Source organism: Falco rusticolus, chromosome 5, assembly GCF_015220075.1.
Source record: "Falco rusticolus isolate bFalRus1 chromosome 5, bFalRus1.pri, whole genome shotgun sequence".
NCBI classification, from domain to species: domain Eukaryota; kingdom Metazoa; phylum Chordata; class Aves; order Falconiformes; family Falconidae; genus Falco; species Falco rusticolus.
The window spans coordinates 8,796,262-8,817,444 of NC_051191.1; the positions used below are offsets into that span (position 1 = coordinate 8,796,262).

General features: G+C 40.1%; 1 protein-coding gene across 2 annotated transcripts in view; it reads right to left on the bottom strand.

The window, feature by feature from the left end:
• Nucleotides 1-313: 313 nt before the first annotated feature.
• LOC119148962 (ADP-ribosylation factor-like protein 8B) overlaps nucleotides 314-21,183 on the bottom strand; it is a 29,582-nt gene continuing 8,712 nt past the window's right edge. Inside the window, exons 3-7 of one of the 2 annotated variants that reach the window (XM_037389763.1) lie at nucleotides 9,561-9,634; nucleotides 9,112-9,205; nucleotides 6,919-6,986; nucleotides 3,488-3,558; nucleotides 314-708 (exon numbers count right to left, since the gene is read on the bottom strand). In XM_037389763.1, coding sequence (XP_037245660.1) covers nucleotides 659-708; nucleotides 3,488-3,558; nucleotides 6,919-6,986; nucleotides 9,112-9,205; nucleotides 9,561-9,634 — 357 coding nt within the window. In that variant the 3' untranslated portion in view covers nucleotides 314-658. The remainder of the gene's footprint in view (nucleotides 709-3,487; nucleotides 3,559-6,918; nucleotides 6,987-9,111; nucleotides 9,206-9,560; nucleotides 9,635-21,183) is intronic. The other variant, XM_037389764.1, reaches the window with a different exon arrangement.

Consider the following 21,183-nt stretch of genomic DNA (forward strand, 5'->3'; position numbering starts at 1 on the left):
GCGATTCCAGGCTTAATTCTCCCAACAAAGAAGGGCAGGATTGTCTAGAGTTTGTTTTATGTTTCAGTTCCCAAAGAATATTCATATGAATCATTCATATTAGTGACCAGAAAAACTAGATAACTACAGATACACGACTCTGGAAATAACTTCTCGCCTATCGAAGTATCTGAAAGTGTTCTGATTAACTGCATTATATCCATATGCTTTTGATTATGGCTTTAATTGACGATCGTTATTTAACTACAGGCATTTGCAGCGAAAACATTCTGTATGAATAATTATATGATACATTAAAAAAACCCCAGTCATATCTGTTTCCACTGTGCAGTTTATTATGTTTCAAATTAGAAAAAAATTACTAAGTATTTGACAATTCACATGCATGAACTCAAACATTTCAGCCCAAAAATGTATTCATTTCTTTCAGTCTTGTATTAAGGCGTTCAGGAATTTCACCTAGGCCGACAAATACCTGGAGTTTTTTAAAAAAGAACCAAAATAGAGAGACAAGCTATAACTCAGTTTTACTTCTGTTAACAAATATGACCAAAGTGAGTCCTGGTAGTACACAGTTGCATTCTTTATCTTTTCAATTGTGTGTAGCTGATAGGAATCAAAGTGATTGGGAAAGAGTTATCTTCAGCAAAAGTTTTCTTCAACAGTGTCTTGATTTGGAGTGCTGAATAAGCCATTGTAATGTTATGTCTGCCAAGACAGATAAAACAAAATGAAAAACTCAACAGCCTGTCAGCAGAGTGTAAAAGGGCAACAGAACTAGAGCAGGTTAATACAAATTAAAAAAAAACAAACAGAACCCACAGGCTCTCATTTACACCAAATTAAAAATTCAGTACTTAAAATTCCAGATAGGGTTTTTTTGTTTGGTTGGGTTTTGTTTGTTTTTAAATTATGTGCATTTTCTATTCTTGATATATGATGACTGACATCAAGTTCTCTAGGCCACTGATGAAAAACTGTTGGAAAAACAAAGATTTAAGATGACCATAAAATCAACTGTAAAATCCAGACTAGAATGAAATGTGGTGTGAGAACAAAGGCAGAAATACAGAACCAGAAGGAAAGAGAAGGACAAACATCTGACAAAGCATTAAGAAGCCATTTAGGTAGGTTGCAGGAGCCCAAGGTCTCTGAAAGACATGCAAGACTGCACTAAAATTTGATAGCTGAAATTGCTATCCCTCCTGATACAATCTAATGCATTGGGTTGAAAACTGCAGCAGTTCACAAACTGATTCATGAGTGGATTAGATGTTTTTGCCTCAAGGCAGTAACATCTGTCACGGAGGTAGCAAGGATGTCAGGGGGCAGCAACAAATTTAAATTTGTTGCTGTATCTGTCCTAAGTTCAAGATAGCACTCCATGAATATCCTGGCAGGCCAGCTTAGGCACTGAGACCGCAAGACAAAAGCATCCCACGGCATCTAAAACGAAGCTAGTATCTATATACTGATCTTCCACAGGCTCTCAGGACAGAGAAACTGGCAGCCTTAGACCTACACCTCCTGATGAGACCAGTTAGCTAGGCTGCAGTTTGCGCTGAAAAACGACTATAATCTCATTCAACTGCACTGACATCAATCAAAAATGCAGAGGAAGAAGACAGCTCCCAGTTTTCTCCTTAACAGCCTAGTAGTTTCATCACTTTAATAAGCTAAATATATTTTCATTATAGCTTTTCATTATAAATTGTATTTTCCAGTCCTTTGATCCCTCTGGGTTCTTGTCCAACCTCTTTTGAGTTTCTCAAGGTCTTCCTCAAAATATGGCACACAGTCCTCCAGTAATGCCCATACAGTTCCAAACACATGTGATATATGCAGCCTGCTCCCATTTGTTATACCTTTGTGCAAATATTCAGGAACCAGGTTAGCCTTCCTAGGCACAATGTTACACTGGAAGACATGTGAATGATTCTTAGTTAGGATTTGAGTCTTTTTTTCATCACTTCTCCCAGGACTTCTACAAGGAAGTGATCTACACGGGTCAGCATTAGTGATCATTCTTACTGTTTTTCATTTGCAAATTTCAGAATGCTTTTTGTGCATGCTTTTCTCCTCTAGACCATCTACATAAATGAACCAGGACCAAAGCCTATTGTCTCCAGGATCCTTTCAGAAATTAAGCTGATTTTACCAGTTTCTAGTCACAACTAACACTTCTGAGACCCTCCACTGCAGCCTTGCAATTTGATGAGGGTCAAGCACTAAATTTCTAAGACCTCAAATACCTTCACTGCCCTTCACCTATACAGATAATCCTGACCGTGTTGTCTTCCTCAGTTCTTATATCCCAAAGTCAATCTTCCGCAGTCTAACAACACATTCTGTCTCCTTCACTCAGAGATAATTGCTGCACCCCAAGCTGCAGCAAACCTGGGTCTGGTCTCCTTCACACCAGCGCACCCAAATCACGTACACCATTTCCAAGAGAAGTCCTCACTGCCTAATGCGTCCCTGCACACAGCCGAAATCTCCCCCAGCTCTCCAAAGCCCGTCCAAAGACAGCGCAGTCTCCTCACCACCTCCCTACCTGGTCCTCTCTGCCTAGGATGGAAATTTCCCCTGCTGCTGAGAGAAAGTGGCTCTCCTCCCATTCCCACCCCTACCATCTCTCCTTCAGCTGAGCCCTACAGAGCTGCCCAGCTTTTCTAACCACTCTGGCTTCCTCAAAAGCAGCTTTAACTATGTACCCAGGCTGTATCCCTCCCGCCCAGCACCGCTTAGCAGTGTGCAGGGAAGAAGCATGGCACAGAGGCAGCATGCCCCCAGGCTGCTGCTGCTGCTGGCTCAGCCTGTGCTTCAACCCCTTTCTCCCACCCTGCGCAGGGAAGGAAACGGAAGAACATGACAGAGACAGGAAAGCAGAAGAAAGGGAGAAGAAAGGAGAGAAAGGAAAGGGCAAAAAGCAAAGGCAGCTGGAAGACACCTTATGGGGCTTTTACAGGTCCTCACTGACTTCAGGATACACTCTCTCCATCTCCAGTAGGACAAAAGCACTAGTCCCTCAATTTGAGGAACACAGCCATACAGCCACATGCATGTAAGGCCTGATTACAAAGTAAAAGCATGTACAGAACAAAACACTTACCAAAATTTTTTTTAAGTATCACCTAGTAATTGGAAAGCCTTCATACCCAGTTACTATTTTCAAAAATGTAACACAGTTTTTGTGAAGAATTCAATTACTTTGGGGTTTAAATATGCTTTTCCAAGGCCCCTGTGAAATTAACTTCTTAACTTGTCATGAAACAAAGCAATTCTACAAGTGACTTTTAAAATATATATAATTCTATTCTAAAACAAACATAATTGCATGCAATATTTGCAACAAAATCTTTTAAAGTAAATTGAGATTTCCAGTTACATATTGGAATTAGATGTTAGAAACTCATTAACGTTTTTGTAAGATCTGATCCAAAGTACAAAGTATACACTGATGATGCTGTAAGAAGAAGCAGCTTACCAATGTTATCCTTCTCTTTACAGGAAATAGAATAGCAACAGATTTCTCTGTCTTGAATAGCTGAAAGGTTTCTACAGAAACAGAAACAATAAAATAAGTAGTGTTACAACTCCGCAAAAGCTGACAACAGAAATTTCCATTAAATTACATGTTTTCTGCTTTTTACTCAGTGGGTTCAATTCTACCCTCAGCTATTACATTTTTAAAAATATGCTACTGCTGACAAAAAAGCCCAGATTTCTTAAACTATAAGTCATTTCACAAAAAATCAAATTTCTCATTAAGTCAGTGTAATGGTGAATAATAAAAACACATAAATCCATGAACTGAAAGAAACATTTTGTTGAGGCAACCAAGTAACACTACCACGTCTTAGCATTCACCTTTTAATCTTTTCACTTAGAATTCAGAGGTTTTATCTCCAATAACTCTTATAATCAAATAACAGTACTCAAATGATCGCACCATTTATCTTCAGGATGTTTATATCATACTTAGATTAATCAGATCTGATTCCTACTGAAACCATGACTCTGCATTTAGGAAAGAAACTGATTCTTAATTAACTTCTGTTTCTTTCTGGGAATTTCCCTATCCCCCTCAGAGTTTCTGAGCGCTTTGTTATTTTTTCATTTATTTATTTTCACACAAGTGACACAGACATGCAGGAAACAGATTATGTTCCTGAAGCAGATGGGGAGCAGAGGCACCAAGAAGGAAAGAGTCTCTAATAAAGAAGAGAACTAAATAGTCACCTCCCTGGACTTCAGGAGAGCAGACTCGGCCTTTTCAGGAATCTGATTGGGAGTCCCATGGGATAAGTCCCTGTAGTGAAGAAGGGCCCAAGAAAGCTGATTAATATTCAAGGATCATCTCCAAGCTCAAAGGCAGCCTATACTAACAAGACTAGAAAAAAAGCCAAGAGGCATAACTGGATGAACAGTGAGCTGCCGGCAAAACCCTATTACAAAACCGAAGCATACAGAAGATGGAAGCAGGGACAGGAACCTTGGGAGGAATACAGAAACACTGCCCCCAAGCATGCAGAGCCCAACTGAAACTGGATCTCACGAGGGATGACAAAGGCAACAAGGGCTTCCACAAGTACGTAAGTGACAAATGGAAGACAAGAGAAAAAGTGGGCCCATTGCTCAATGAGACAGCGGACCTGGTTACACAGGACATGGAAAAGGCAGAAGTACTGCACGCTGCCTTTGCCAGCAAGATTGGCCTTCAGAAATCCCAGGCACCAGAGACCCGGGGGAAAGTCCAGAGCAAGAAAACTGTACCCTTGATGGAAGAGATCAGACAATACATAAGCAACCTGGACATAGAGAAGTCCACAGGCCCTGATGGGATGCACCTACGAGTGATGAGGGAGCTGGCTGACGTCATTGTGAGGCCACTCTCGATAACCTTGAATGATCTTGGTGACTGGGAGAGGTGCCTGAGGAGTGTAGGAAAGAAAATGTCACTCTTCAGAAAGAGCAGGAAAGAAGACCCAGGAAACTACATGACAATCAGCCTCACCTTGATCCCTGGGAAGGTGATGGAGCAACTAATCTTGGAAACCATTTCCAGGCACATGACGGACAAGAAGGTGACTTAAGAGTACTCAACATGGATTCACAGAGGGAAAATCACACTTGACCAACTTGATAACCTTCTACAATGAAATCTACAGTTTGGCAGGTGAGAAGACAGCAGCGAATATTGTGCACCTTGACTTCAGTGAGGCTTCTGACACTGTCTCCCATATCCTCATAGACAAGCTGAGAAAGTGTGGTGGACTGGATGAGTAGACAGTGAGGTGAACTGAAAATTGATTGAATGTGTGGGCCCAGAACGTAGCAATCAGTGGCACAAGGGCTATTTGGAGACCAGTAACTAGCAGTGTACCCCAGGGATCAATACTGGGTCCAACCCTGATGAGCATCTTCATCAAGGATCTGAATGAGAGGGCAGCGTACTCTCAGCACACGTGCAGATGACACAAAACTGGGAGGAGTGGCTGCTAATTCAGAGTTATGCTGCCATCCAGAGGGACCTCCACAGGTTGAAGAAATGGGCTGACTGGAACCTTATGCAGTTCAACAGAGGGGAGTGCAAAGCTTTGCCCTGGAGGAGGGACAACCCCAGGCACCAGTACGTGCCAGGGGCTGACTGTCTGGGAAAGCAGCTTTGCAGAAAAGGACCTGGGGGTCCTGGTGGACACCAAGTGGAACATCTAGCAACGTGGCAAAAAAGGTTAATGGTGTCCCAGGCTGATTTAGGAGGAGTGTTGCCAGGCAGCTGAGGGAGGTGATCCTTCCTCTCTGCTCAGCACTGCTAAGGCCATACCTGGAGTGCTACGTTCAGTTCTGGGCTTCCCAGTACAAGAAGGATGTGAAGCTGCTGGACAGAGCCTAGTGAAAGGCCACTAAAATCACTGAGGGACTGGAGCATCTCACATGTTAGGAAAGACTGAGAGAGCTTGGGACTGTTTAGCTTAGAGAAGAAAAGGTTCAGGGAGGATCTTATTAACGTCTACAGGTATCTGAAGGGAGGCTGTAAAGAAGATGGAGCTCAGTGACAGGACAAGAGGCAATAAGCATAAACTGAAAAACAGGAGGCCCCCTCTGAACATAAAGAAAAAAATTTTACCTCTGAGGGTGACCAAGCACTAGCACAGATTGCCCAGAGAGGTTGCAAAGTCTCCATCCTTGGAGATATTCAAAAGCTATCTGGACACAGACCAGGGCAATCAGCTCTAGGCAGCTCTGCTTGACCACGTGGGTGGACAAGATGACCTCCAGCTGTCCCTTCCAACCCCAGCCATTCTGTGTTTCCCAAGTACCAGTTTAGTTGCTCAGCCTTTGGACCATCCTTGTATACCGAAACTTCACTTCACTTCCTATTGATTAAAATGATGCAACTTGAGACATAGAATCCTACCCTGCAAAATACACTAGCCATTTTTACAAAATTATGCACTTCCTTTACAATTACCCTTACTATGCACAAATTTAAGTTAGTTTTAGTAATTCCTAAGTATATGCTTTGGATACATGCCAAAAATATCTGAATTACTTAAATTTAGAGACAGTAGTTTGAAATGGTTCTGTTCTAGTACCATTTAAGCGTTTAACTGCCACTACAATGTACTCTGAAAAGTGAAAGTGAGCTTGTTACTATTTATAGCAGTTGTATCTTCAGTGATGGGAAAACAGGATTATCTGAAACAACTTTATACAACCAAAATAATAATCAAGAGAGGTTCAAATCTATTGCAGTGTTATCAGCCTAGATTAGTATTCCAACTGCTAGCAGAGCTCTAAGTGGAGTGTCTGAGAATGTAAAATGGAATCTGTTATAGCTGGTTATTGCCACAGACTACCAACAATTTCCTCTTACACACTGCCTCAGCTTTTTTGCATAGGACAGCTACTTACAATTTCTCAATTAACTGCTTTTCATCCAGTGCACCTGGGAGGTCTCTTTTGTTTCCAAGGACTAACACCTGAAAGAAATAATTCATATTCAAGTTATACCTAGGAGCAATAAAATTTTATTTTTTTCTTTAACCATTTGTGGGCATTATTTTGAATCTTGCAGATAAGTATTTACAACACAATAGTGGACACACTCAAAATGACCAATCACTGTGGGAGCATCATGGAAATCCTGCTCGGATGTTGTCAGGGTCGGATGTTGGATGCACACCCTCTGAAAACTGGATCCAAGTATTTCTGGGTGATCCAGTATCAGAAGTCTCCTCTGGCAGTGAATCTCTCCATTCCAGATAGCATTATAGGATGGTGTCAGACTGCATGAACCTAAACCTGGAGGAGAGCACACACCAGGTGCACTCAAGCCATCAATGGACATTCAAGTCACAGGACCAGACTAATGTTAATGAAAAGCAGGGCCCTAGCAGTAGCAGCTGGGTCCTCAAGACACAGACAGGATACTCTTTACAGTTTTGCTCCCCTGCTTTTCTTAACATTGACATACTGAATAACCACGCATCCAATCCATGTATCACCCAAGCACCAGCCAAATGACTGATTCTTCCTGCTCCACTTTGAGCATCCACAGTAGAAATCAGAAAGGCAGCTATTAGGAATTAAATCTGAGAAACGCAGAAAATTTACTGAATAATACATGCTGGAACTTAAAAGAGTTCCTATGCAATACTTAAGGTTTCCAGTATAAATTAAGGCCAGATAAATGCGTTGAGCACATTCTAAGATAAAGAAAGCAATGGAAGGTTTTTCTAATTATGACTGCATTATTGTTTACCAAATGTATTACAATTCTGATTCAAGACTGTCCCATTATTTCCCACGAATCCGGAACACATTAAAACTCATTACTTGCAGTCTCAGATTAATGAAGCTACCTTAAAATCTATAATGCCAAAGCCTGAGTACAATACGTTGAAGGAAGTTCAATACTAGTTACTACCTATGAAATTGAAGTAAGTAAAAAATACATTACTGTACCTTGGAAACTACCATGCTGATCAACTGGACAATTGGAATGTGATATTAGAACATATAAAAGGAAAGGAACTTAATTAAATACTTCTGAAGATATGAGAGCTATCATTTCAGGAAGGAAGTGCAAAGTAAAACAGGATGTGAAGACAGTACAAAGGACAGACAATGCCACACGCCATGAACAGCATGGCTATATAGATTTCTGTAGGATTTGTTCAATATGTCCTTAACATATAAAACCACCACAATAATTGCAAACTATAAAAAAAGATTGAAAGTCCCTTGAAAAATTCTCCTTCAAGAATGGATGTGTGAGAGCTTTATTCTCACAATGATTTCATGATGGCTGTCTACTCATCCTCAGATCACTTTGATTCCTTGCACTGGTCAAGTGTCCAAATATTTGCTTACAAAAAAGGGGCCAAGAAGAGCATACCAAGTTGTGGGTAACCTCTTCCTGATTTGTATGTACCTTTCTTTTCTTTATTATGATCACAGCTATGAACTCTTAGCTGGTGATGTCAGCATCAAAGATCAATGCTAACCTGGTGGATCCTTACTAGGTCTAAATTGGCAGATTACATTAATTAAATAACATTAGTCTCCACCTCCATAATTCCTCACTAGAATTTCAGCAAAATATACTATTCTTTGACACATCCCATTGGAGAATGGACGCATGTTTGCATCTTTTCCACACAGTTTAGTTTGAAAAACTAAGAAGTCAAGCTCCTCCACAATCTCTGGAAGCAGAGGACACTCTTTGATGTTAATGTCTGCCAACATTCAGAAAGACAAAGCTCATATGCGTTAAGATACTGCCAGAAACATTATCTGTGTCATTGGTTCAAACCCAGTCAACAAGGGGACAGACTGGAAGTAATTACTGTCTGGTAATAACACATGTGAAAATGATTTTTTTCAAAATCTATGCTGACCTTTAGACAAGAAAACATACAGTGCAGTACTGATAAGATGCTGAGTCCCCTGAAATAATTTCACAATAATTTTTGTAAGAGTACTCTACGTATCAAGGCTGCATCATATTTAAGCCACTATTTTTAAGAGTCTGGAGGAACCAATTCATGAGGATTGAGGCTACACTGTCTACATTCAGATAAGAATAATAATCAAAATACTTACTGGAATTCCATGCAATTGTGGCTTATCTATCAAACTGTGTAGCTCATTCTTTGAAGCTTCTACTTTCTCTAAGTCTGCCGCATCCACCATGTAACTGCAACGGGAATAAAGTTATTTATGGTATTGTCCATTGCTTGCAGAAAGTTGCATTAAAACATCTGAAATGTGATAAATATTTTTGCATTGACAACAGCATTAGAACGGTCCTGAGTTGTGTAAGCCTTGCATTTATTAATACAGGAAGACAGAGAATTAAATATGGCCTGTGTGGGAAAAATGACCCGGAACATGCAATTACTTAGATATCTGGGTTGCTAAATGTGTAGAACACACTATTTTTATTGTGTTGGGTCTTCTTATGTGATGGAGGTGGGCAGAAAGAAAAGCATATCTATACTGACAATATATATTTCGAAATACATTGTATGGGCATATACAAGAAAACTTACACAACTGCATTGACTCCTCTGCAGTAACGCTCCCACATGCTTCGAAACCTTGGCTGACCTCCAATGTCCCATACCTGGAAAAGGTAAGAACACCTCAAACCCAAAACATTTTTGAACTACACAGTACTAACAGAATGGAACAGAACAGAACTCCTCTCACATGCAGCATGCATGCTGTATTGACAATGCCTAAACGTAGGCAGTTTCTTAGATGACCTTCCTCAAGAGACTGGTCTTAGCCCCTTCCAGTCACTGAAGGAGAACAGGCACATTCACAGGGCATGTCAGTCCTGTGACATTAACAGCTCCAAATGTCCATTTGGAGAACACTACCCTTTCCCACTCACTGCGAAAGTCTTACTCAGATACCAAAGTGAATTCTTGCAAATACACGGCCCAAACCCCAGAAAGAATAGCATCACTGTATGAAAACAGTTATGAATTTGCATTTTTTATGAGGTTAGGGAGTCCTGAGTTAAGAATGCATCAGGCCTTCAGCAGGATAAAGACAGATATTAAGTAAATAAAGAACTGGTCAGAGAGCAGATTGAGTCCGTGTAAAGGATGATATACTCAAGGGAGCTCCAATACCTCCACAGCTCTCCCATTTGTTCATCAAATGTGCTTTAAAAGACACATGGATTAACTGATCAGAACCAGAAAGGAAAGAGTAGTGTAGGGTAGGCCTGAAGTGATTAATCAGTAGATCTTAAGGAAAGGAAGCTCAAATTCTGCTCGGGATTTTATAAAGCTCCAATCCTGCACATACTTATGCATGCTATTAGTAGCCAGCAATCCCACTCAGTTCTGTATTGTTAAAAGACTTACACATTTTATTTCCCTGCACAGGAATTATTTATTCTGCTTTGCTTGCAAAAATTCAGTATTTTTGGTGGATGACAACCAACTTGTTTCAAAACTGTTTCCAAGATGAAAATACTAGAGAAAGTATCTAAATAATGTAAGCAAGAGCTGTTGATGATGTAGTTGTTGCAGCTACATCCAAAGACAGTTGCATTACAAGTGACACTCCTATTAAGACAGTGATGAACACTGAAAAATAAAAAGAATGGGTTTGTTCCTATGTCAAGGACAAACAGAACTAAGTTTATTTTAATCAGATTTAGCTATCAAAACAGTATGTACCATATACTAGATCTAGAAGGCATATCCATTACAGCACAAATTAAATTTGGAAGTAACATACACAGAAAAAAAAAATTTCTTCAGGGTTGTTTTCATTTTTATACTTTATAAATCCAAACACATCAAACCTGTGGTGGCAACAAAGACTTGCACAAAAGAGTGAGACTTAACAGATGCTTGGTATAAGCCGTTTTTCAAGGATTATATTCTTAATTCCACAATGCATAAATCATATTTATGTATCAATTTAGCTACCATTTTCAACACCTTATGTTCATATTTTATAAAGAAGTATTTCCCAATTCACCATTAAAATCATTCCCTGATTGATATCTTACTGTTTCTTCTGGCATAAAATTAGTCCACGCCTAAATGTAGATTGCCTTTGATCCCTTTTATAAGATCAAGAATTTTACATATGAAAGAGAGTTGAGTGAACTTCTGACCATGAACTGGAGATCAATTATTATCTGCACTGACATTTGAAGCACTATTTCCAAATTCTTAATAAAATAAACCTTTTACTTTAAAAGCTTGAGTACACAGCTCAGTATTATAGTTAGATGACAAATCTCACACCAACACTAATTATTCCAGTAACCCATCAGGACCTTGAAACTATCAGTAACCATCTGGTGCACATCTGTGTGTCTGGAAAAAGAAACTAAATTATTTTCTTGGTAGATCAGAGAAGAAAGAAGGGGAAAGAGGACAGGGAAGGCCAGTACTAAGATTAGATTTTTGGAGACTGACAGAGATTATTCCTGGAAGCCACAAAAATCTACATGATGTAGCCTGGACTAATCACAAAATAAGTAATACAAAATAAAGAAATACTGGTTTTGTCCTTGTTTGATGATATACTATATCTATACTATATGAAATTGCACTGCAGAACAAGTATTACTCTCATTAGGAGAAAGAGTCACCTTGAAATAATAGAAAGATAAGTCATTTCCAGTCAGTTTCCCTAATAAGACTTACGGGTATTCATTAAAGTAGAACACAGATGACACAAGATAGACTAGGTGTTTTTAATAGAGCTTGGGAACCCTTTTGATGTCAATATATTGCTATAATCATCTGAAATAAAGGAAGAAAATAAATGCATGAAATAAATTTTTATAATTCCTCACCTCTTTGCCTATGAAATTTTCTACTATTCTTTATCATATTTGACAGTCAATGACAGAGTTAACTACTTTATTCTGAACGTAAATCTCTGCCCCAAACCATTTCCACTGTACATGACTGAACAGACAGATCTGTAAGAATACAAGAGGCACCCAGGGAGGAAAGGGGACAGGTCTTAGTGTTAAAGAAGTTGCCTTGCATGAGCTTTGCAAGTTTTGTACATCAACTATTTTTGTATCCCATTATTTAATACACAGGTAAAAAGTATACTCTGGGTGTGAACTAGGAGAGGCAGAAGACTACACCTTGACAGCAGAATATATAGCTAGCTGTAAAAAGAAGTTTATTTTGTCTTGGTGTTTTTAAAAAGAGACTCAACTTCAGAGTGCTCCCATGGCTTTCATTGGTCCCTCAGGAGTGAATTTCTCATAACATTTAAGAAGTATTTTATCCCTAGAAGACCAGCTGATTTTAAGAATCAGAAAATGCCTACAGAATGACCCAAACAAACAGAGAAAAAGTTTCTTTGATACCCAGCACCACTGCCTCACAGAAGACTAGAATCTCAAGGAGCTGTTGTTTAGTCTCAAACGCATACATCTTATTTCTACTGCATTTTATAAATCACCATTTTATTTGTTCCTATCTGCTCCTATAAAGAAGTAATTCTTACTGTGCTTGCAGGTCTACACTCTCAAAAAATAATGTAACGTTTTAATTTGTAAACTAGATTAATCACCATACTTTGGAGTCATCATCTATCATAGTGCTTATACTTACCTGTTAGATCAAATTCTTCCAAAACAGGAATGTCTCTAGATATGTCTTGTTCAATTTCTTCATGCGGATCTAAGACTCCTCCTCAAGACTGCAGCTACCAGCTATGTTTAAGGAGCAAATCCTTTTCTTTTGCACAGAGGTGTATCATAACAGTTGAGCAAAAATGCAGCTGGGGAACAGGTTCAAAGGTTTTCTAAAGCTGTCAGTTACAGGAATGCTCGTTAATACTCCAGTTGTGTTTCTTTTAATTAGCTTATATTGTGGGAAGGCTTGGTGGTTAATGAGCCAGTTGCAGGAAATGTGTTTTCTAGATGTCAGTTTACATTGCTTTTTTCCAGACATGCTGGGTAGAATATTTGTTGTGGACAGAGATGCACACAAGGACACATCTGAATCTCACATCAATGCATGGATTCAGTACCTACGATCTCACAGCAGTCAGTGAAGCCTAGAGAGCCATTCTGCGGACTAGATGTAAAGTCTTCTTTAGGATGACAGAATTATGCTTCAGCCTTGACAGTACTGACTAGAGCTCCTCTGACTTATTAAAGGAGCAGACATATAGCTGTTTACATTCAGACATCTTAATTTGCAAGATAAATCCAACACTATAAATACTTGAACACAGAAATGTATCTTTCTGCTTGGAAGTATTCAGAAAGTATGAGCCATAAATCTAACCTGAACAAACAGGTGAGGAAATTCTAAACACGGAAGAGCATTTGGGCAGAGTAAGGTAGCACCAGCAACGCCCAACACCATGTTGTACACAGACAAGTCCACATATACTGTGACCAATGAGCTCATCCACACACAGCAAGCTGTCATATAGCCAACCCAACACGCAATGACAGTGAGCGACTGGAAAGCAGGGGATTAATTTCCCTCAACTTCAGCCACCCAAAACCCAGGCATCTAATCCAAGTGATCAAAATTTCTCTGCGGCTACTGAACAGCTCAGAGGGCACCGACAGCAGGAAATGATTGCATCTGCCTAACGCACCTTGCCTGCCAGGTGAACCATTCTTCCAAAGCCAATGCTCTCCACTAAGTTCAGACAACTGGCTCAAGCTGGCTTCCTCCTTTTCACCTGGCGAAGCTCAGGGGAGACAAATCCTAAATAGTCCCTATTCTAGACTGGAATCTTCAACCAGTAATGTTCAGCTAATAAATGGGAAGAATAAAAAGAGTTAAATCAAGTAACATTAACATTTTTAATAAATCGCCCTGTGGATACAAAACTATAGAGCCTTACTTGTAGTACCAGCCATGTAACCTATTATGGAAGTTAGAAATACCTTACTACCTTAGAGTACCTACTACCTATCTATTATAGTATACTTAGGAAATGCCTTTACAGTTGCTTTTAAAGCTGAAAAAAAATATGCCACATGGCTACATTTTCTGCAGGCAATACTTCTCAGAACACTATGTTCTTTGAAACCAATCTTGGTCTTTAAAGAACCCTGTTTTCACACCTCAATGGTGATGAAGTCCAACTTTTAAACATTTTTTTGCAACTATGTATTTTATTTTAGTCACCTCAGACAGAAAAAATGCTATATGCATGCTTCACAGTTTATAATTTCACCACAGCACTTTCACTGAAGAACTGGAAATGGACTTAGGCTTGCAACACAAAATGGCCGAGTATTTTCAACTCCTGAAAAGAAGTACTGAGGCATTTTAATGGCAGGGGTATTTCTCAATGATCAGGATATATTTGCCATTTTATCAGAGACACAAGGTACAATGCTGAAATGATCAACAGGTGGATTTTAAATAGGACACAAAACCAAAGTTTCAGAAACCTTTTTCTGAAGCTCTTGCTGCTTACATCCACATTGTGTTCTAAGGCAGTAGAGTACCAGGGTACCCACCTTTAGAGATAAAGACTGTAATCTTCTCAATCAAGATGTAACACACCTCTGAATAGGAGTCAATCCATCCTAGCCTCAATACGGTGTCCTCCCCGAAGCAGAAAGCCCCGATTCTGCGTGACCACGTGCAATACTTTGTACTCTCTTTTCAGTCTCTAGACATCAAAATCCAAGAAATTATGGTGAAAGCTGGCATATAGCTGTAGATAGAACTTGCATTTGGAAGACTGAGGACAAGGAGACCAGAGGCAAGGACACTGACAGCTCAAAACAGCTGATCAGTAACTACTGTAGTGATTATTAATTCTGCTTGTCCTTGAAGAACATATAACCACGAAAGCAAAAATTAGTATTTGCTCAATAGCAGAGAAAAGCTAGGAGGATGTACAAGTGTGTATGCTGGGAAAAGGTAATCTAATATTGGTAGATTAGACGAAGAGAAGGACATTCTCCCATGACAGATTTAACCCCATAGAGCTGCTCCCTGGCTTGTGTGTCCTCCTTGCCCTCTACCTCTCAAGTCTGAGCAATCCTGACAGACTCCCAGCATTTATCAGTGAGGCAAAGCTGCTGAGGACAGAGCTAAACAGGGGCAGCATTTATGATTCCCAGGTGTCCCAACAAGATGTTGGAAGAGAACATACATTTATATAAGCTGCAGATAAGCTGCACTTCAAGCCTGGAGTGGATAAAAAGAGCAGAATCCTGAAGTATCCAGACCACCTAGATGGATGGTCTGAAATAAGGCAGCTGAAATGTTCAGAATGCCACATCAGGACAGAGGGAACCAAATGCACTAGCACAAAATGGATAATAATCAGGCACAGATGCAAGACAAAAGTTTGAGCAGTTCACAAAGTAAGTATGTTTCAACAGTGTTGCACATCTTAAATCAGCATATGCTAGCAGAAGCATCGTACGTACAATTTTGGAAGTACGTAGTGCCCTGTTCTCAGTGTCAGAGAGGCTCCTATATTGGTTTTGAGTATCGGTCTATAGAACAGACACAGACAAACTGGAAAAAATCCAGATGAGAAAAGAAAGGGTGAGAAGCGATTTTGAAAATATGACCTATAAAGAGGGGAGGGGCGAGCAAAACCATAACATTTCCCAGGAAATGGCTGCCAGATACAGAAAAGAAAAAAGCAGCTCAATTAGTGAAAACAGCAACTCATGTCAGGTATTAGGAAAAAGCTTTCTAACACTTGAAGTGAAAGAATATTGTACCAAACAAGGGATATTGTAGAACCTTCTTCACTGAAGAACAAATTTTAAGAAAACATTACCTAAGATATGTGGGTAAATATCTGATTCACCTCAAAGCAAAAGTTTGGTTTAGATTATTTCCTTGAGATCAACTCTTGGCCCTCATTTTTAGGAGTCCTAACAGTTACTCTGAATCCCTGGTGAGACATTCGACACTGCCTGTTCTGACTCAGGACACTGGCTTCTGGCCCCATGTGTTTGTCCCAACCACTGTAGACGTTCCTACCTAATGTATGGTCCTGTCTCACACTGCAGCATGCATCTCCCAGCACAGATGCATGTGCATGTGCTTCTCTTCCCAAACTATCAGACAGGAGAGTGCTTTCATACTTTCCCTTCTTACTTGATCACTGAGTAGTTCTGAGTATGCTCCATACTTCTCTGAGACATTCTCTACCCCTCATTTAAGCCCTTTTCACAGAATCACAGAACCACTGAGGCTACGAGGGGCCTTTGGAGATTGTAGTCCAGCTCACCCTGGTCAAAGCAGAGTCACATAGAGCAGACTGCTCCAAGGATAAAGACTCCAGAACCTGCCTGGTCAACCTGTTCAAATGTTCGATCACACTATGTGCCTTGCCCCTTGTCCTGTCACTGGGCACCACTAAGAAAAATCTGGCTACATCTTCAGGCTGTATTGATGACATCTCCCAGAGTTTTCTCTTCTCTAGGCTGAACAGTATCTCAAGTATCTCAGCATCTCCTCATATGAGAGATGCTCCAGTCCCTTAATCATCTTCATGGCCCTTCACTGGACTCCCCAGTAGCTCCACACTCCTCTTGTACTGGGGAGCCCAGAACTGGACACAGTACTCCATGTATGGCCCTACCAGTGCTGAGTAAAAGGGAGAGGTCACTTCACTTGACCTACTGTCAAAGCTCTTCCAAATGCAGTCCAGGATGCTGTTGGTCTCTTGGCTGCAAAGGTACACTGCTCACCAATGGTGAACTTGGTGTCCACCAGGACCCCCAGGTCCCTTTCTGCAAAGCTGCTTTCCAGCCAGTCAGCCTGCAGTGGTACCTGGGGTTGATCCCTCCCAGGTGCAAGACTTTCTACCTTCCTTTCCTTAACTTCATAAGGGTCCTGTCAGCCCATTTCTCCAGCTTGTTGAGGTCCCTCTGGATAACAGAATAATAAATCCTTTAGGTTGGAAAAGACCTTTGAGACCATCAAGTCTAACCATTAACGCAGAGCTGCCAGGTCCATTACTAAACCTGAACACCACATCTACGTGCCTTTTAGACACCTCCAGGGATGGTGATTCCACCACCTCCCTGGGCAGCCTCTTTCAATGCTTGACCACCCCCTTGGTGAAGAAATTTTTCTAATATCCAATCTAAACCTCCCCTGGTGTAACTTGAGACCACTTGAGGATGGCAGCACAACCCTCTTCTCTATCCGCCACTCCTCCAAGTTTTGTATTGTCAGCGAACTTACTAAGGGTGTATCCTGTCCCATCATCCAGGTCACTAATGAGGACACTAAACAATCCCTGGGGTGTATCACTAGTAACTGGACTTCCTGCTGTGGGCCACAGCCCTTTTGAATCCAGCAGTACAGATTTTCCTTACACACAACTATCATAAATAACTAGGGTATCCTACAAAAACTCTTTATAGGAATAAACACTTGACTTGAAATCAGCCCAGATACAACACGGTCTTTTCAGCTATATGGAATAGCCAGTATTTTTTTTTTTTTTTTTTGCTGAATTTTTTGCTGAAACACTGCTGGAGCTATACAGGCAGTACACAGGAAGGCTTGTATTACTGCACGACACGTGACATGATGACGTGATAGATACGGTGGTTTTTACATGCAGGTGAACAGGAGGATGAAGCATTACAAAGCAGGAGGATTCTGTTTCTACAAGAATGTTTGGAGACTTGGAAACTCTACTATCCGGAGAAGGGAGGCGCGCTGCAACCAAGGAAGCTAGAAAAAGAACGCACAGAGCTGGGATCCTCCTCCTCCCTCTCTGCCACATCAGAACAAACAGCAAAGAAGCTTGGCTTCCCCCTCCAGCATACTGGCCCGTGCTGGCCCGGGCTGCAGCTTCCGTGGAAGGACGCTGGCATCTAGCGGTGACAGCTGGGGTGGCCGCAGCGCGACCCCCGCAGCTCCAGTCCCCGAGCAGCTAGCAGCTCACCGCTCCCTCCCGGCTGCAAAACCCAGGGCGCTCCCTCCCGGCTGCAAAACCCAGGGCGGGCACACACTGGCTGCCGGTCCTACTTTAAGGAAACAAATTGCAAGGGCAAGGAAAACGAACCTGCTGCATTGCCTGTGCATATGCAGGTCCTGTGTTGCTCTATTTCTTTTTCATACCTGAGACTATTCTAAGACCATCACTGCAAGAATCAAAGGTTGAGTAGCTGGAGTTTCTTAACTTCAATCACTTAAAATAACAGTTCACAACGCGTGTCTTCTGAGGCTTTCAAAATCTGGTTTGTCAAAAAAATTTTTTTAGCTACGGTCTACCCTATTGAACAGTAAGTCTCGCTAAAGCAAAAGGCTACTAATGCTGCACTGATCCAAACACAAAAACCCCATCAAAATCAAATTACTCAGCAAACAACAAAACTTGCTTGTAAGTAAAACCCCAAATTAATTCTTCAGCCATAGATTTTTTTTGTCAGAAAAAAGTGACAGCCATCAGTTTTGTTATGAACTTCATCAAAATAGTTTCAACAGATCCCTTAGTACATTAGGCATTTTGATGCTGAAAATCATATTGTAATTTAATACCTCAACCACAACCTCAAAATCCATGAAGCTTTCTGCTTAAATTTCAAATACTGTGTGTTAAAATCTTCTCTTGCCTCCTCTTTTTTGGGGGAAATAAATTAATATTTATTATTTAATATATATTAATTATATAATATATAAAATATATAATTTATATAAATAAATTAAAATAATAAAAAATAAATAGACTGAGAAGCCAAAATTTGACAATTCATAGTTAAAGCCGAAATCATGCTCAACTTCAATTAAAGAGCTCATGAAAATGGCATCTTCCTACAAAATGTTTTGGCTTGCATAAGTCAGTATTTTTCTTTCAGTGCGGTTTGGATAAATACTCATACACACAAGCACGCCAGCGACCATAATTTTACACACTAGGATTAGAAAGTAAACATGAGAATAACTCTACTGGCTTCTGGAAATGACTGCCAAAGCTGGAGGAAAATAAAGCAGTCCGCGGGCTCCTTAGCTCTTGTTGCCTTCCGGAACTGGTAGCAAAAAACCCAGCAGTGATACTGCACTAGCATAGTACTTCCTTCTTAGTGGCCCACCCCAAAACACGGCAAAAACTAGATAAAGATTAGTATCATCTACTTGTTGGTGTTGCAACTTACTTTGCCTAAGGTGATCAGTCTTACACTTCTGGAATGCCATTTTGTCACTTGATGACTTTTTGATCCAGGTGGTTTCTCAACCTCACTCGCACAGTAAATTTAATTGATTCCGTTTTGCAGTGTCCCCCGAGACCTTTGAAAAGGTCAGACGCAAGACCTATCTGCTTACCATGAAGATCATTCCTGCTATGTTTGAAGGACTTCAGAGGTTTTGTAAAGTAACACTTTATCCAGGAATTTTAATAATAACTGACAGTTGGATATCATAGTATTTCTATGAGAAAGCTAACCTGCTTTGTTGGGATAAGAAGGTTAAAGAAAATTTCACTCTGAATCCTAGTTGACTGGGCTGCAAATAACTCAAAGTATTCTAACAAAAGGCATCCCCCTGCCCCTTCTTCAGTCATCAACTTATCAACAAATGATGTCATTCTTCTAACGGTAAAATAATTTTGGAAACTTTATCTAGCAATTAGGCTGTAAGATTTTAACAGCTTACCTAGATATAGGAATAGCAGCATACAAGTACTTTGTGTTTACAAGACCTAAAAGTATTGACAGGCTTTTAAGGAAATAAGCATTGACGCACAAGAGCCACATTCCCCTACACCTCCTGCTTTCCCTGTATGCTGTTGTAGCGGCAAGACCATAAGAACTAGTTAAGCTAAATTATTTTCCTGTGCAGACAGGCTTCCAAACCAAGTATCATTTTTGAAACTAATAAACATAATAATGTTAGTATTGTTAATGGTTAAAGGATACCCTTATTCTTAACAACTCTATTATAAACAACTATATTTAACACAACTTTTGAGATCGAAGTGTAAAACAAGGCACAGTTCTACAGAAACCCATGCACCTCCTCCCTACATGAACTTGAGCTTGGAGTATCATTGGTGCACACAACTGCAGTACAAACTCACTAGTCACTTCTTTCACATACTTGAACTATCCTGGCTCAAAAATACTTTATTTTGAAGACTGTCTACTTAGTACATGACCTTTATTTGTCATTTATTTATGAGCCATCAGCAGCTTTCTCATTTTCTTCCACAAAAAAAAGTCTGACAATTCAGTAGCAGCATCACTACAGCACTCCAACTATCCTTATGTTTTCTCTACATAAACTCTAAATCATGGTCTTATTGTTTCTATGCAAAAGAATGAAAACAAGGGAACTTAAGAGAAACTCCTATTCCTGTGGATTATTTATGAACTACGGTTGAATGCGGTAACTTTTTATTGACTGTGGCATTTATGCACTTCCTTGATCAGTGGTAAACCAAGGCAGTTGTGATGAAAAGTGTATGAAACTGATTTTAGGAATATTTAAAATAGAATCATCTCCTGGATGAATTAGGAAACATTGCTAAAGCTCAAGTGGAAGGTACTGCTTCAGTACAAATGTACTCTTCTGAGAAGGGAAGAGAAGGGAAGGCTCAGGCAGGAGAACAAAGAACGTCTGCGTGCCTGAAAGAACAATAAGAAAAAATACTTCTTTGAATAAAACTTAAAAGACAGTTTGACTACTTAAACTGAAATAAACAGCTTTTGCTTCCGAGTCTGCATTTGCTGCTTCCTATCACAATGCTGATCACAATTCTGTCACTGGTCTGGCTCTCCTACACACCTGCCATTGATGTGTAAGAGGTCAAGAAAGCATTAGATGGCCTTAGGATATATTTGCACTTGTAGGGCAGTATCTGATATTCTTGTTGTAAACACATTAGTTTGATTTGCTGTCATAGCTCATGTACATGTTAATTTGTGCATAATGAACAGAATCTTGGGGGAGAAAAATCTATACAATTAGCACATCAATCAGACTGTTCTCATATAAATTTCCATTGACTTCTCCATAAATTCTCCTTCATAACCAATATGAATCATGAATTAATCATAAGGACTGTAAAACTTAACACCATCCAAAGTTCATAAATCCTAACAATATAGCACTAAACATTGATTACTTTTTTTAAATATCATCACTGATCCCTCTGAATCCACATGCAGTCTATGTGTGCGTACTGGGACATACTCTGGCAGCCCTCTAGCAA